This window comes from Phyllobates terribilis, unplaced genomic scaffold (genome assembly GCF_046119375.1).
Source record: "Phyllobates terribilis strain yellow unplaced genomic scaffold, ASM4611937v1 Scaffold_12__6_contigs__length_324123572, whole genome shotgun sequence".
Taxonomy (NCBI): Eukaryota; Metazoa; Chordata; class Amphibia; order Anura; family Dendrobatidae; genus Phyllobates; species Phyllobates terribilis.
The window spans coordinates 159,838,606-159,855,305 of NW_027362772.1; the positions used below are offsets into that span (position 1 = coordinate 159,838,606).

Genomic DNA, 16,700 nt, shown 5'->3' on the forward strand with positions numbered 1-16,700 from the left:
TTTTATTCAACTCCCTATGACCTACATGCCCATATAGACGGCTTAGTATAATTGATCCTACTGATACATACTCTTTAAAAGGGTAAACATTCACTTTTAATAGCATCGACATTGAAACTATGCTTTAAACTCCCCCTCCCCACCTCAAAATGGATTTGATCCACTAATCACATGGAGAAAAGATGGGCTATTGACTTACTGCATTCATAGTTCTTGCAGCAATGGTCATCTCCAGGAACTTCAACGAGAACAGCCGGTGAGTCACAAGGTGGGACAAAACAGGGAATATCGGCGCAAGGCTGTAACAGAGACAGATAGATATTGAATAGATTGGCTTTGTTATATTACATATTTTTCTATGTCTAAGCTAATACTAAAGAGGGGTGACTTTGGGAGAAATTTAATCGACTGATGGCTGTTTTATTTTTATTTTTTAAAGTGACACAGCCTTAATGGGTTTTTATGACAGTCTGAGGTCTAGGTCCCATTTACAAAATATAAGTTGCTACCAGGGGCATAATCATCGCAGTCGCAGAGGTCCGTTTGGGTGAGGGGCCCACCTACACTAGGGCAATGTGTGTAGGCAGATGTGTGTCCTTCGTTGAACATTCAACTGAAATGTATTGCAGTGCAGGGGACCCACCGGGTCTGGCACTGCAATACACTCTGCCAGCCAGTCAGAAGCCAGCAGCTGACATCAGCGTTCATGTGACGCTCCCATTGGTTGCAAGCTGAAGTCAGCTGCCTGCTTCACAAGAGGACGCCACATGGTGGGGGTGAGTATAATAATTTTTTTTCTATACATTAAAGCACAGCGGCAGAACAAGGGACATATATACGAGGATGGGGGATATATATACCAAGATAGGGCCTGGATGAAGGACATATACCAGGATGGAGGATATATATACCAGGATGGGGCCTGAATCAGGGACATATATACCAGGATGGGGAATATATATACCAGGATGAAGGACGTATATGCCAGGATGGGGAATATATATACCACAATGGGGAACATATACACCAGGATGGAGCCCAGGATAAGGGACAAATATACCAGGATGGGGGATATATATACTATGATTAGCCCAAGTTGGGGGACCTATATACCAGGAAGTAGCCCAGGATGATGGACATTACTACATAGTGAGGGAGGCACCTCATATGTCCTTATAGGAATTAGAATGCTACAAGGTCTCATACATCTAATCAACATGTGGGGGTGGGGGCCCAGGTCCAAATTTTGCACAGGGGCCAATCGGACTCTAGTTACGCCACTAGCTGCTACTAATGGAACATGTAAAAATGATCCAACACAGTTTTGGAACACAATATGGTACCGGATCAGATATTAATGATGGTGGGAAGTCTTACCTCTGGAGTTGTGGGCTCCGGAGTTGGTTGCTCTGGAACACAAGATTGTTTATATTAATTATGATAGAAGTGAAACTCTTTGAGATAAATGCTCAAAATTGCTTTGAAAAATGGTCTTCTATGAGGGTGGTCTTCTCAAAAAAATATTATAAAAAATATACCATGAATGTTTCTCTGTATACTTGTTAATGATGGGTTTCTTGAATGATGACAACAACATATTTAAAGCTTATCACAAAATCAAAATGATAGGAAATAACTTACTGAACATTTGGGGAGCTAACCACTAGGACCCCCATTGATCTTGAAAATGGTGATTTACATGGACCGACCGGTAGCACAATATGATGGTCGATCGGTATGCCGCTAAAGATCAGCAGGCATTTAAATGCCTGTTTATGCAGGCAGACCAAAGTCAACAATGCATCGCTAAAGAACCATGATTTTTTTGCGCTGCGTAAAAGATTATTTCACCCTACGAACGAGCATTTTGCTTAATCATTGGGTGATTAGCAGCCTGTCTACACTGGAACACTCTTATAAATAAAACAGCCTTTGCCTCTTCCAATCTCAATGGGAGGACCAAAGATTGCCGAGAGCAGTACTCAGCAGTCCAATTGAGAATGAATGGAGCAGAGGCGAATATGCAAGACTTCTTGGGATCAGTGGTGGTAAGAGCAGTTGGACGCTCTGTGACCAAGAAGTTATACCTTATCCAATGAATAGGGAATGCATTCAAAACTTGATACAGCTTATTTAATATCATAAACGGGACAGGCACACATGTCCAGATTTCCATGCTCACTTACGGCATATGTAATCTGGGCAGCAGTAACTTTTGGGGTCTTGAGTTCTGATCGGTGGTGTGCCATCTTGACATTGAGGAATGGGACTGCATGCCTGTGTGCACTCTGCAATAAAAGATAATGTACACCTTTACATATAGTCTGTAGGGTTTATGGCAAACTGTGTTCTGTGAATGGAGATCTCCTGGTGGTCCTCCCAATGTATACAACAATTATCAATCCCAACCATTCTTATTCTATATCCGTTTTACTTACATTGTGGATAGTGATACTTACCGCACACATAGTGAGGGCAACAATCATTCGCCCAGGGGTATTCTAGGACAGTAGCTCCTTTCTTGGTACAGACCACAGGCTCACAAAGTATATTTGAACAGTGGTCCTGTAATACGTAAGCAGTCACAAGATTATTTTTTCAGTATCATTTTAAGTTGTTTTTTTTATTAAAGGGCATTTCCATCATTCTAAAGTTCAAAGCTACGATGCCTTTGTCTGTTCAGATATCCAAACTATTGGTTTCCATACAGAAAGCATCAGTTATTACCCTTCCTAAACCTTTTCTTGTGGTTCAACATATTCTAAGATGACTGACTATAGAAAGAAATATGATTTTGCCATATCCTGTCGGGCGTTGTTTAGGCTATGTGTCTATTTGTGGCTTCCTAGTCATTGGGATGTGAGTTTCAGCCTGGACGTCAAGATATTATGTCGATATTATATGGGGAAATTCATGGAAGAGTCAAGGTTGATTAGGTGTGCATTCTCATGACTATTCCACAACCCAAACAGATATACTATTACTGGGTCAAATGTGAATATTGGCAAAGAAAACAGCCCAAAAGAAAATATGCTTTGCTATCGGATGAACATTGAAGCTCCTGGGCACCAATGCTAAGTTTGTAACAGGGTCCCACCAATTATTATACATATTTGTACTGATAGTCTGATTATATAGACCAAAGGGACCTAGCATAGCTTCAAAGGCTCCATGACCTTGGTGCGCCCTATAGTTATGGTCTTGATATCTTTTTTTGAGAGCATGTCTTCAGAATATTACATAGCTGTACAGCACCATTGATAGTCTGTGCACTGTACACTTTATTAATGAATATATTGAGCAATGGATATAAAGGTTCTTAGTATATATTAATATTTCATACAATCTAGTTATAACTTACAGGGGTAGGTATTGGAGTAGTGATGAAGATGGGAGTCTGTGAAAAAACACAAAATCCAAAAATGTTATTAAAATGTTTGCATGTTTCCAATCTACAGTACAGACCAAAAGTTTGGACACATCTTCTCATTTAAAGATTTTTCTGTATTTTCATGACTATGAAAATTGTACATTCACACTGAAGGCATCAAAACTATGAATTAACACATATAGAACTATATATTTACAAAAAAGTGTGAAACAACTGAAAATATGTCTTATATTCTAGGTTCTTCAAAGTAGCCACCTTTTGCTTTGATGACTGCTTTGCACACTCTTGGCATTCTCTTGATGAGCTTCAAGAGGTTGTCACCGGGAATGGTTTTCACTTCACAGGTGTGCCCTGTCAGGTTTAATAAGTGGGATTTCTTGCCTTATAAATGGGGTTGGGACCATCAGTTGTGTTGTGCAGAAGTCTGGTGGATACACAGCTGATAGTCCTACTGAGTAGACTGTTAGAATTTGTATTAGGGCAAGAAAAAAGCAGCTAAGTAAAGAAAAACGAGTGGCCATCATTACTTTAAGAAATGAAGGTCAGTCAGTCCAAAAAATTAGGAAAACTTTGAAAGTATCCCCAAGTGCAGTAGCCAAAACCATCAAGCGCTACAAAGAAACTGGCTCACATGAGGACCGCCCCAGGAAAGGAAGACCAAGAGTCACCTCTACTTCTGAGGATAAGTTTATCCGTGTCACAAGCCTCAGAAATCGCAGGTTAACAGAAGCTCAGATTAGAGACCAGGTCAATGCCACACAGAGTTCTAGCAGCAGACACATCTCTACAACAACTGTTAAGAGGAGACTTTGTGCAGCAGGCCTTCATGATAAAATAGCTGCTAGGAAACCACTGCTAAGGACAGGCAACAAGCAGAAGAGACTTGTTTGGGCTAAAGAACACAAGGAATGGACATTAGACCAGTGGAAATCTGTGTTTTGGTCTGATGAGTCCAAATTTGAGATCTTTGGTTCCAACCACCGTGTCTTTGTGCGAAGCAGAAAAGGTGAACGGATGGACTCTACATGCCTGGTTCCCACCGTGAAGCATGGAGGAGGTGTGATGGTGTGTGGCTGCTTTGCTGGTGACACTGTTGGGGATTTATTCAAAATTGAAGGCATATTGAACCAGCATGGCTACCACAGCATCTTGCAGTGGCATGCTATTCCATCCGGTTTGCGTTTAGTTGGACCATCATTTATTTTTCAACAGGACAATGACCCCAAACACACCTCCAGGCTGTGTAAGGGCTATTTGACCAAGAAGGAGAGTGATGGGGTGCTACACCAGATGACCTGGCCTCTACAGTCACCAGACCTGAACCCAATCGAGATGGTTTGGGGTGAGCTGGACCGCAGAGTGAAGGCAAAAGCGCCAACAAGTGCTAAGCATCTCTGAGAACTCCTTCAAGATTGTTGGAAGACCATTTCCGGTGACTACCTCTTGAAGCTCATCAAGAGAATGGCAAGAGTGTGCAAAGCAAGTCATCAAAGCAAAAGGTGGCTACTTTGAAGAACCTAGAATATAAGACATATTTTCAGTTGTTTCACACTTTTTTTGTTAAGTATATAATTCCACATGTGTTAATTCATAGTTTTGATGCCTTCAGTGTGAATGTACAATTTTCATAGTCATGAAAATACAGAAAAATCTTTAAAAGAAAGAAAGTGTGTCCAAACTTTTGGTCTGTACTGTACATCTTCAACCAACCAATCAATAGTCCACTTATTCCTCATCTGTTATTTCACATTATATGTCTTGAGGAATGGATTTTAAAGGAATGGACACAATGACTACCTATCACTAGATCAAAACTAGTTACTTTTTTTTCTTATTTTATTCTCACTGCTCCCCTGACTATTATATTTTTTCTTTTTTAATAATCTACCATACGGTTACAGAAAGAAGGACCTTTTTTTATTAAGTGCTAATTTTTATGGTCTTTTCTAAAGGAGAGCTGCTCACAGGATCCTCCGGGGCGTGTCCTCAGGCTGCTTGCTATTATCAATATTAGAGCCACGCCCTCTTGTTAAATACCATACAAATTAGCTTTAAATAAAAAGGCCCATATTTCCAGAATGATATGGTAGATTTGGAAAAAAAATCAGAATACTCAGTGGAGGAGTAGGAATAAGATAACAGCTCATAACTTTTGACCAACCTGGTGACATGTCTTCTTTTATCTCATACAATCTGGTCATAACTTTCCTAAGTAGTTGTTGGTGTAGGCTATAAAAGGTGAATGTAGAGAGTATTAATATATTATCCCTAATCAGCCAAAATGATAAATAGACTAAAATCTATGACGTTCTGATGGTACCGTGGGGTGTCATCACTAGAGCTGAATGGGATAAATAAATCTCAGCACATGTCCCCCAACATGTTTCACCATCCCCTGATGACGCCGCTAGTCTATTTATCATTTTGGCTGATTAGGGATAATATTTTAATACCCTCTACATTCATATTTTAATATAAAGATTAAAAGTTAAATTTTATAGCCTGTTTAGAGAGAGATAATAATATGGGTTTTCCCATTTGGTTCATTATTTGTATATACATTCCTCCAAGGCTATCCTTTTCCTCTTTGGTTGTGAGGCTGTAAAAAGTGACAACCACATTTTTTTACTAGAAACATATTGCGATACTATGGCGTTGAGTTTGTCGGGTTGCACTCGGCCACATCTCTCATGCTAATTTTTTTAAAAATTGTTGGAGCTGGCACAAAAATTACTACATTTTTACGCAACTACAAATTGTAAAATAATTTTCAAACAGTTGTACCTCTTTTTTTGGTTCAAATTGTTTGATAAATTTGAGCTTAAATTTTCTGATTTTCAGGTAGTCCAAAATCAACCAAATTTGTTATGTAACGGGGGCCATTTGTTTTAGCCATGTAGGAACATTTTAGTCCTATTTTCCGGTCAATTTAGCTCCAAAACACCAATTTGACGTAAACCCCATCTCAGTTGGTCCATTACACTGCAAATTTGCCAAGACTATCTATGAAAAATTGGAACATTTCAAACAAATTCAGGACAGTTGGCATATGATGAATCTATTTGTCTCACTATTTTTTAACCCCATGAATGGCATTTTGAGAGGGGATAATAACTGGACATAATTGTATACACTAATTTAGGTTTGATAATTTTTTTGTTAATGTGCTACAAACAGAGATCCTCAAAGTACCAATTACGATTTAAAAAAAATTAAGAATTTATACAAACAAACAATATACTTACTGTTGTTTCCGGTTTAAACTCTAAAATAAAGGAAAAACATGGATATGTTTTATTAGAAAAATTTTCAGGTCACGTTAAAAAAAAGAAGAAATCTTTGCGTGTCTTTATTTTGTCTTTTGGTATTGATATTTTTGCACCAAGTTCTTCAAAATGGTGCATGAATTACGTTCAAAGTTCTTTATTTTTGTTTTTTTACCTTTTGAGCGCAAAAAGTCACACCTTTTACAAAATTTGAGTAAACAATTCTGAAGGTCATTTGGAGTACATTTGCACACAAAAAAAGTGACTTTTATCAAAATATCACAAATGATAATTTGGAAACCCCAAATCCCACCCAAATTGGCAAACTACGAAAAATAATAGTTGAACATATAAAAAGTGACTTTAAAAAAGGTGCAAATGAGTGAGAAATTAATAAATTAGATAAATGTTGCGTAAACAAAAAACAAGTGGAAAACATCAAAAACTAGAGAAAATAAAGGTGCAAAAGCAATTATGACCCCATACTCTTTACTTTTGTCTTTAAACTGTTTTGCTAAATTTTTGAGCAAAAAGTGGAGCCAAATTTGCGCAAAATACCTGGAGTATGAAAAAATTACTCTGGGGAGGGTTATCGAGTACATTTGTGCAATTTTTGTTTTTACTTTTTAAAAAGTCACAATTGAATTATTTGGAAACCCCAAACCCTGCTGCTAACATTAACTAATACTTACGGCAGTCATATGTTGGACAGCATTCTGAATTTGGGTCAAACTCTGTAACCACTGCTTGGCTGTTGTCTCCGCAGGTTGGAGCAGGGTTGCAGGGCTGACATACTGTAAAAAAATAAATATAGGGGTTTACCGTACTTTTCGCTTGTCTTATCACCAAAACTGATATTGGATCTGATAAATAATTCTTCTTATTAACAATTTGTCGCTGAGAAATTTCCACAATCTGAAATGTAAAAGTCTGTAAATTCCAACAGTCCATCACAACTTTTTATAATCATTAATAGTCCCCTCTGATTAAAAATAAAAGAGATAGTAGCAAGTTTGGAAATGTTTGCTTTCAAGGATCCCTTTTTCCTAGAAGGGTCCTCTAATAATGTGACAAGGTGCCAGTTGCTGTGATTCAGTTACCCCCAGCCCTCCTGTTAGGGTTTCCCTGAAAAACGCTTGAGTCTCCCATTGACTTCCGTTATGCTCGCTACTCGAGTTGAGCCCGTCCAAGTGTCCGACCTGCTCGATTCGAGCATCAAGGACTCGAGCATTTCAGTGCTCGCCGATCACTCATTGCCTTCCTGCCAGTTGCAACTTACCGCATTTAAAATCTGGACAACATGGGTCATCTCCTCCAACATACTCTTCGGAGGCACCTACTTTAAAGCAATCAATCACTGGACATTCATGATCACAGTTCTGAAATAACAAAAAAGATTAAAAATGAGCAAAAATTGGTTGTGTCCGCGAATGATAGTATCTGGTTATGGTGCGGAATCATACTTACATTTGGTATCTCAGGCGTACTTGATGGTGGTGTTGGCGGTGGTACTGGAAATAATAAAACATTTCTATATTAGCGCTACATTTTATTCTCACTGCCACATTATTTTATTGCACAGTATTAGTAGGTGAATTGAATCTATGCAGTCTTATCGGAAATTGATTGCACACTTCATTTTTCACCAGTCATAGTGACAGCCACTTGGTTTTTCTTCATTTGCATAGTTACATAGTTTGTACATGGGGAAAAAAAAAAGGATTGCTGACTTTATTTTTTTTATTTTTCACCTGACAGCTTCTCCAAAAATCACGGATAGCCAACAATTTTAACAGACAAATTAAGGAACAGTTAGAGAGAACCCTTCATTTTAATTTTTATTTCCATAAATTAATAGTACAAATGAAAATAAGAAACTTTGTAAGATATGTTATTGTTGATCTAATATTCTCAATTCACAGATATAATCTGTATTCAGTGAATTCAGACTTATTGAGATAGAAGGTGAGAGTTGGTGCTCATAAAGTTCTATGGAGAAGGGATGGGGAAGAGGAGGGAGGAGCTAGAGGCAGACATAGACATTACATTGCACGTTCTTCTGGCAGTTATAGTTCTTTATAAAACTTTCTGAGCACCAACTGTCATCTCCCATGTAGAACTTGCAGCAGAATGTCTGTGTCTGCCTCTAGCTCCTCCTCCACTCTCCATAGAATTTTAAAAGCACCAACTGTCATCTCCCATCTCAGTAATGTAAATAATCTGTCTTCACTAACTAGAGACTTTATCCACGAATTGAGAGTGAAAAATCAGTCCAGGAGGAGAAAGAAGTAGATTTCTCTGATAAGATATACTATTAATATTATTATTATATATTACAAAGTTGCTTATTTTTATGTGTACTACTGACTTATGAAATAAAAATTTAAAATGAAATTTAATGTTCATGATTATGAGAGATACATGTTTGCAGCCCATAAGTTGGATATGAAGACACTAAATGCATTCTCTGTGAACTGTGCATGATGATAATTACAGTCACAATAAACTGTGCAAGTTTTCCCAGCTTCAAAAAAATCATGGACTCTTCAATTTTGGACTGGATGAAAGGTGCTCTAATTTCACAGACTGTCCAGAAATTTCTGGACAGTTGGCAAACCTGATGAAAAATAAAGACATACTGTATGTTCATCAGGATCACAGCCTTGTCCTCATCAAAGTCATGGGATGCCAAAAATCTAACTTTTCTTGATGTATTTCTCATGATAAACATCACAAGGATAGAAAAACGTAGTCGCATGTATTTTTTATAGACTCTATTATCATCAGTATGAACATTTTAATTTACATTTATTTCTTTACTATAATAGTAAAGGTTCTTTATGATCCTGTAAAATCCTTCATCAACTAGCCAGAGCAGAGAGTCATAACAAGGAGAGTCTTTTTGCAGGACCTAGGTTGTCCAGATATTGAATTGATGGTCCATTTACTTAATTAGGCAGCCTGTAATACTCTATTTGTCCTCTGGGTTTGCTATAGGGAAAGTAAACACTTGCTTTCAGTTTCCTCAACAGATTAAAACAGATAGTTAAAGGTTCTAATAACAGGATACTCAGTGGTCAACCTATTTACAGGACACTTTCCAACATAAATTATCCAAAACCTTAGGCTATGTTCACACGTTGCGTTTTAACAGCGTTTTTTTTCAGCATTAAAAGCTGCTTTTTACAGTATCGGCCAAAGCTAAGCAATTTCAGAAATCTCATGCACACAGTTGTTGATTTTCCCCTGACTGTAGACAAAGCCCAAATATAATCCGCACTCAAAAATGGTGCATGTGAACATAGCCTTAGCGTTCTACCAAAAACACATCTTTACTTCTACTTTGGGTCAACAATTAAAATGACTTCTATTGTAAAGGTGCATTACATTGAAATAAAAAGAAAACTTACTACAATCATACGAGGGGCAGCAGGGATCATTGGAGTTAACTTTCACAATTTGCTTCTCATTTTCGCCACACTCAGGTTTGATGCATGTAACACCAAAACATTGCTGAAGGAACAGAGAAAAGAGGGAATAAACTATGTGATTATAATTGTGTTGTCTCAATTTCTTGTAAGCTGCTAATTTGGTGCTATCCGGTTTCGTATTCTGATCTCCTGCATTTTTACAATTAGAAAAAAGTGGTAGGATATTAATTAATAGAATATGTCAAAATGTCTGATGGGTGCGGGTCTCAAAAAGGGGCTCATCATGGACACTTATAGAATGGAGAGGTGGCCGTGCTCTCTTTATTCATTGCTTTGGGAACTCGAGCATTCCTCTGGAAGCTAATGGAGACAGCCCTGTGTGTATGGTCCCCTTTTGTTCTCAAAACAGATGTTGTTCTCAGAGTCAGAATCCACATCTATTGGATGTCTTATCTACCCCAGAGCTGGTCTCAAAAAAGGGGCCCATCATGGACTCTTATAGAATGGAGAGGTGGCCATGCATGTGCACCTCTCTCTTTATTCATTGCTTTGGGAGATCCAGCATTCCTATGGAGGCTAGTGGAGACAGCCCTGTGTGTACCGTCACCTCTTGTTCTAAAGACAGATGTAGTTCTCAGCTGCAGGACCCACATCTTTCAGATATCCTAACTATCTACCCTAGAGGTCTCCCTTGGGAATCACATGTGGATCGTGGGCCCATGTTGTGTGGCTCACGTCTGTCTGCCGGCTTAGTGCATTAGCAAACAGCTATGATGAGGTTTCCAGATGGTGACTTTTCTGAGCTGCCTTGTGCAGAAGTGCAGATCTGGATGGACATTCATTGGCCATGGGGGTGGAGAGATAAATATGGTTAGCTGGAGACAGGATGGTGGTGCCAAATAGGGGGGCGCTTGAGGATAGAAGCAATAGTGTAGTTTGTAGTGCTTAGTGTGAGAATATCAAATGGGAGTAAAGTGAGAAAACCATGATGTAAGTATGATGGGTATAAAGCAGGGCAGCATGAGGTCTTGGTGTGATTTCTGGTTGGCAGCTTTAGATATCATCCCGATAATGGGGGGCTCTGGCTGTAACTACTGGGGAAGGGTTAGGGAACTAGATGTCACTACTTGGAGCACTCTGGATGTGGCTCATGACCATCTGTTACAGCTGAATGTGGCTCTTAGGGTAAGAAAAGTTGGAAACTACTGATGAACCCTAATAATAGCCATAGATGTCCAAGATGGGACAACCCTTTTAAAACACGTAAGACTATAAAAACTGGAACAACGGACCTTTAAAGAGGTTTTCACCAAGATGCAAGTTATCCAATATTCAAAAAATAGGGGATCATTTGCTGATTACTCGGGGTACAACAGTTGGGATACCCATCAACCATGACAATGTGACTATGTACGCATGCTCGTCCTCTGTTCCATTCATTGTCTAGAAAACTACCAGAAATAGCTGGGGTGGAGGCCAAAAATGTGCACTATTTAAGATGGGATACTGTAGAGTCCCAATCTCAGGGTCATGGAGATTGCTGGGGGTCCCAATGGTTGGACCCCCAGTGATCAGTAAGTTGTCCTCTATCCCAGGTATAGGGAATAACTTGCAATTTGGAGAAAACCTATTTAAAGGCTCCTTCACAGACACTATTTTTTGCAAACTTAATAATTTTTTTTACAAGTGTTTTGGTGCAATTTTTTATATTTGGAATATTTTAAAAAATTTTTTCAAGTCCTCTAGAGAAGTCTATGACGATGACAAAGAAGAATATCATACATCACAGCACTGTTGACTTGAAAAAAAAGCTCACCGTAATAAATGCCAATGAATCAATTTGAAAAACACTGCAAGACACCGTGTGCAAATACTGCCTTACCCAAGTTCAATGAACTTACCCCAGGAGTAGTGGGAGAAGTAACCTATAAGGCAAAAAAACACAACAATGAAGTCTTCATGGTTAAACTATTGCCAACAGCTACTGGCTTATGTTAGGGTTAATAAGAGGCTTGCGTCCATGAAGAAGTGAAAAGTACCAGACATTGACGAGTTGGGTTAGAATTAGTGATGAGCTTTAATACATGTGAGGAATGCTTGTTTCTTTCGCATTCCTCATATGTATTAAAGCTGTCAAACAGTCGCAAATCATGCACGCGGGAGCGATTTAACCTTATCACCGAGTACGCTGAAGATACTCGGTACTCACCCGAGCTTACTGTTCGAAAAGGTTAACCAAACATACTCGCTCATCACTAGTTAGAATCTAATAAGCGCAAGTATATGAGCTGTACTTATGCTTTAATCCAGCACTGTCATAAATGTACATCATGGGGTAATATTTTAGTCCTGCCATCATGGGCATCCTAATGTCAAGCTGTCAAACATCTATTTGGGTGGCTTGTTAATTATCTCTCTTCTTTCATTAAAATTACATGGCAATTAATTAATTGCTAATCTAAATACATAAACACTGTAAAAATAGATATAATATATAAAGCTTTTGACTTACCGGCACTGGAGTTACTGGTACTGGAAAAAAAAAACATATGCAGTTTACAACACTGTAATAGGTCACAAATGAGAACGAGATAAACTTAATGTTGAGTTTATACTTACCACAATCTCTTTGTCTACAGCAAGGATCATCACCTGCATATTCAATTGGGATTAGACCTGCTGGGCACTGTATGTCAGGGCAAATCACATTCGCGCACTATGGCACACAAGACACATGCAGTTAGAAAACATCATATATGCATTATCTCACATCATAACCTAAATATAAGAGATGAACCCCTTGTGGTTCAGCAGGTTTTCTTAGTGGCTAGACATCAATAACAGAAGAAAAACTTTCCATGTCATCACTGTTCCTGCGATGACTCTGAAGGTGATGCCCACAGCAAACAAAATGCCCATAGCAAATAATTGGAATCCAAGTCATATCTGTAAAGGGGGGACAGGGGCAAACGATTCTACCATCTTTATCTACCCAACTGTCACAAAGTATAAACCCTTCTTTTGTTTCAATTAAAGTGCTTGTTTTGAAGGTAGTCATTTCTTTAAAGCTATCCTGTCATATATCTTATTTTTAGGGTCGTAGATCTTTACCGGAGGAAGCGGTGGTTCTGTTAAGAAAACACAGAAAGAAATAGAAGTTAAATATTGTTTAGGATTTATGTAATCTCAACCCCAAAATTCACTCTTCCGAGCAAGCGCCTACCACAGTTGTATGATGGGCAGCATTCTGTGTCCGGATCGCCAACTCTTACTGCAGGTCTTCCATCAAAACAGATCGGAATAGGGTCACACTCTTCCTTGCATGCTGGAAATAACATAAAAATTAAACAAATCTTTGGAATCATTGGTTTTCATGGCAGAGCTGTAGCTTTTTCCATGCATTGTTTCCAAAACAACTTCAATAAGTGACGCGTTTTATTAGCCCACTTACTGCAGACAAAGTGTGTACAGCAGCTTTCAGCCCAGGGGATGATATCGAGCGATGAACCCTTTTTCTCACAGGTTACAGCTTCACAGAGGACATCTTTACAGGGCTCCTATAACAAAAAAGGAGTACTAAACATATTCAGTTTACGCATTCTTTCATATGCTTTATAGTTTCATTTTGCGTCACTATCGAGGTCTCTACTTGCTGTAAAAGAACAGAAAAACTCTTAGCGTAAATCCAGCAGATAGGTAGTAACAATGATTTTTCAGTTTACTCACAGATGGTAAAAATTATTAAAGAGGTTGTCCCGTAATGGACATTAATGGATCAATAAATGCATGAATTAAAAAAAATCTATATTTACCCCCCTGACCAGCACCTCCCCTCTAATTTTCTTTCTTGTGTCCCTCACAGGTCACCCCACCAGTTCCTTATCAGAGAGTGCTGATCAGTTCTGTGGGGAAGATCAGTTCAGGACACAGGGCTGAGAGTAGAGGAGCAGTGGTAGTCCAGAAGGTAAATATTGACTCTTTTTAATATAATTTATTGATAATCACAAATGCAGATTCTTTACAGTTAGAGCAGTGAGATGATACATTCTTTACTGTAAGAGCAGTGAGATTATGAAAGTCTCTGCCACGTGATGTTGCAATGGTGGATTCACTAAAAAAGATCAAGGTGGGCTCTTTCTTGAAAAATATAATATTACAGGTTATGCCTACTAGATTCTGTGATGGGACATCAATCAGGGAACTGGTCTGATTCTCCATATTAGGGGATTTTTCCCCCCTAATATGGAGGAATTAACATCTGCCTCATGGGATTTTTGCTTTCTTCTGGATTCTCTAGTTATATTATAGGTTTCTGTTTACCTTCAATCTTAAAAAAAAACTATGAAAGCAACTTAAGGGGATATTCAGAAGTGGACAAGCCCACTTTAGTCATGGTATAAATATATATATATCTGTATACATATCTTACCGGAGTAGTTGGTGCCTGTAAAAAAACAAATAAATAAATGTAATGGTTAGAACATAGATGTCATATTCCAGTAGGGTGTTAAACTACTACTAGCAGCAAAGCGGGTACAATTGGACATAAAAAATAAGTGTACACCCCCTTTTTAGATACCAGATGTTTGTACGCTTTTTTGATCAAAATAATGTCTACCAAGTACCCTATGTGATTTACATGTACTATTACTATTTATTTATTTCGTCATTGCTGTGTATTTGCTCATTTTATTGTTATCTTAGGTTTTGTCTGTTAAATGGCCACAGTGTGAACATGCTCCTACACGTTGCACTTTTACCAACATGTGTTCCAGCTCATTTCTTTGGTTTTGCTTTAGTTTTTTGTACTTTGACTCCCCCTTTTTGGGCTATGCATCTTGCCTATATAGCTTCACATGTGCAGGTGCAAAGCAGTCAGTTCTGTGTCCTGCTCTGCCTCCCTCTATTGAGGCTGGCACATAGTGAGGTTAACTACAAGAGTTAGGACCGTCCTAATTGGGTCACCTTGTCGCTGTGGGATAGCTTTTATGCTTTTTAGATCAAAATAGTGTCAACTAAGTACCCTATAATATTTACATGTACTATTACTATTTATTTATTTAGCTATTGTTATGTATTTGCTAATTTTATTGTTATCTTAGGTTTTGTCTGATAAATGGCCACAGTGTGAACATGCTCCTACACGTTGCACTTTTACCAAAATGTGTTCCAGCTAATTTCTTTGTTGTTTCTTTATTTTTTTGCAATTTGACTCCCCCTTTTTGGGCTGTGCATCTTGCCTATATAGCTTCCCACGTGCAGGTGCAAAGCAGTCAGTTCTGTGTCCTGCTCTGTCTACTTGTATTGAGGCTGGCACATAGCGAGGTTAACTACAAGAGTTAGGACCGTCCTGATTGGGTCACCTTGTCGCTGTGGGATGGCTTTAATGCTTTTTTTTATCAAAATAGTGTCAACTAAGTACCCTATAATATTTACATGTACTATTACTATTTTCTTACAGCAGGATATTTGCTAGTTTTGTTTTATCTTAAGTTTTGTCTGTTAAATTGCCACAATGTGAACATGCACCTACACATTGCACTTTTACCAACATGTGTTCTAGCTCCTTTCTTTGATTTTGCTTTATTTTTTCGTACTTTGTACATACAGATAATATGCCTCTCCCTTTTTGTGCCTATATAGATTCTCATGGGCAGGTGCAAAACAGTCAGGCCTGACTCCTGCTCTGCCTCCTTCTATTCAGGCCTGCTGGCACATAGCAAGGATAACTACAAGAGGTAGTACCGTCCTGATTGGGTCACCTTGTCACGGTGGGATGGCTTTAATGCTTTTTTTATCAAAATAGTGTCAACTAAGTACTCTATAATATTTGCATGTACTATTACTATTTTCTTAAAGTAGGATATTTGCTTGTTTTGTTTTATCTTAGGTTTTGTCTGTTAAATTGCCACAATGTGAACATGCACCTACACACTGCTCTTACACCAACTTATACTCTGGCTCATTTCTTTGGTTTTGCTATAGGTTTGTGTCTACCTTCAGCCTTAAAATACTATGAAACTATATGCAGCAACCTAATGGGATGTCTAGAAGTGGACAAGCCCACTAAAGTCATGGTATAAATATACATATCTTATCTGTATACATATCTTACCGGAGTAGTTGGTACCTGTAAAAATAAAATAATAAGTGCAATAGTTAGAACATAGCTTCCATAGTCGAGTAGGATGATAAACTACTACTAGCAGCAAAGAGGATATAATTGGACAGAAAATATTAAGTGTAGACCTCTATTTTAGATACCATTTGTTATTGCAGTAATGTAAGAGTAATAAGTTACCATTTTTCCCCTTTCTGCCATGTCAATATACAATGTCATTGTTAGGTCTATAGACAATACTACGCAGTGGTATACAACATTGACAAGTAATGCTTTATTGAGTTTAATGTATATATTGTATAAAGCAAGCTCCCCCTAGTGGTGACTGCAGACAGACAGAATACTATTCATTGTCTCCAAAAATACTAATAAAAATGTAATTCTTTTTACTTACAGGTCTTGGGGGAGGTGTTGCTTCATCAGCTATAAAAAAAAGCAATGAACATATTAAAGACATTATTTATTAAGTTAAAGGGGTTATCCCATCAACC

At 38.2% G+C, this 16,700-nt stretch overlaps 1 protein-coding gene across 1 annotated transcript in view; it reads right to left on the reverse strand.

Moving 5' to 3' along the window:
* Positions 1–16,700, reverse strand: part of LOC141171740 (uncharacterized) — a 199,764-nt gene that overhangs the window by 60,450 nt on the left and 122,614 nt on the right. Inside the window, exons 90-108 of the mRNA XM_073655384.1 lie at positions 16,604–16,632; positions 16,204–16,218; positions 14,518–14,532; positions 13,540–13,645; positions 13,312–13,413; positions 13,200–13,216; positions 12,708–12,804; positions 12,601–12,620; positions 11,990–12,013; positions 10,068–10,170; positions 8,125–8,168; positions 7,937–8,036; positions 7,350–7,451; positions 6,637–6,656; positions 3,362–3,397; positions 2,460–2,565; positions 2,187–2,288; positions 1,378–1,409; positions 200–299 (exon numbers count right to left, since the gene is read on the reverse strand). Coding sequence (XP_073511485.1) covers positions 200–299; positions 1,378–1,409; positions 2,187–2,288; positions 2,460–2,565; positions 3,362–3,397; positions 6,637–6,656; positions 7,350–7,451; positions 7,937–8,036; positions 8,125–8,168; positions 10,068–10,170; positions 11,990–12,013; positions 12,601–12,620; positions 12,708–12,804; positions 13,200–13,216; positions 13,312–13,413; positions 13,540–13,645; positions 14,518–14,532; positions 16,204–16,218; positions 16,604–16,632 — 1,170 coding nt within the window. The remainder of the gene's footprint in view (positions 1–199; positions 300–1,377; positions 1,410–2,186; positions 2,289–2,459; positions 2,566–3,361; positions 3,398–6,636; positions 6,657–7,349; positions 7,452–7,936; positions 8,037–8,124; positions 8,169–10,067; positions 10,171–11,989; positions 12,014–12,600; positions 12,621–12,707; positions 12,805–13,199; positions 13,217–13,311; positions 13,414–13,539; positions 13,646–14,517; positions 14,533–16,203; positions 16,219–16,603; positions 16,633–16,700) is intronic.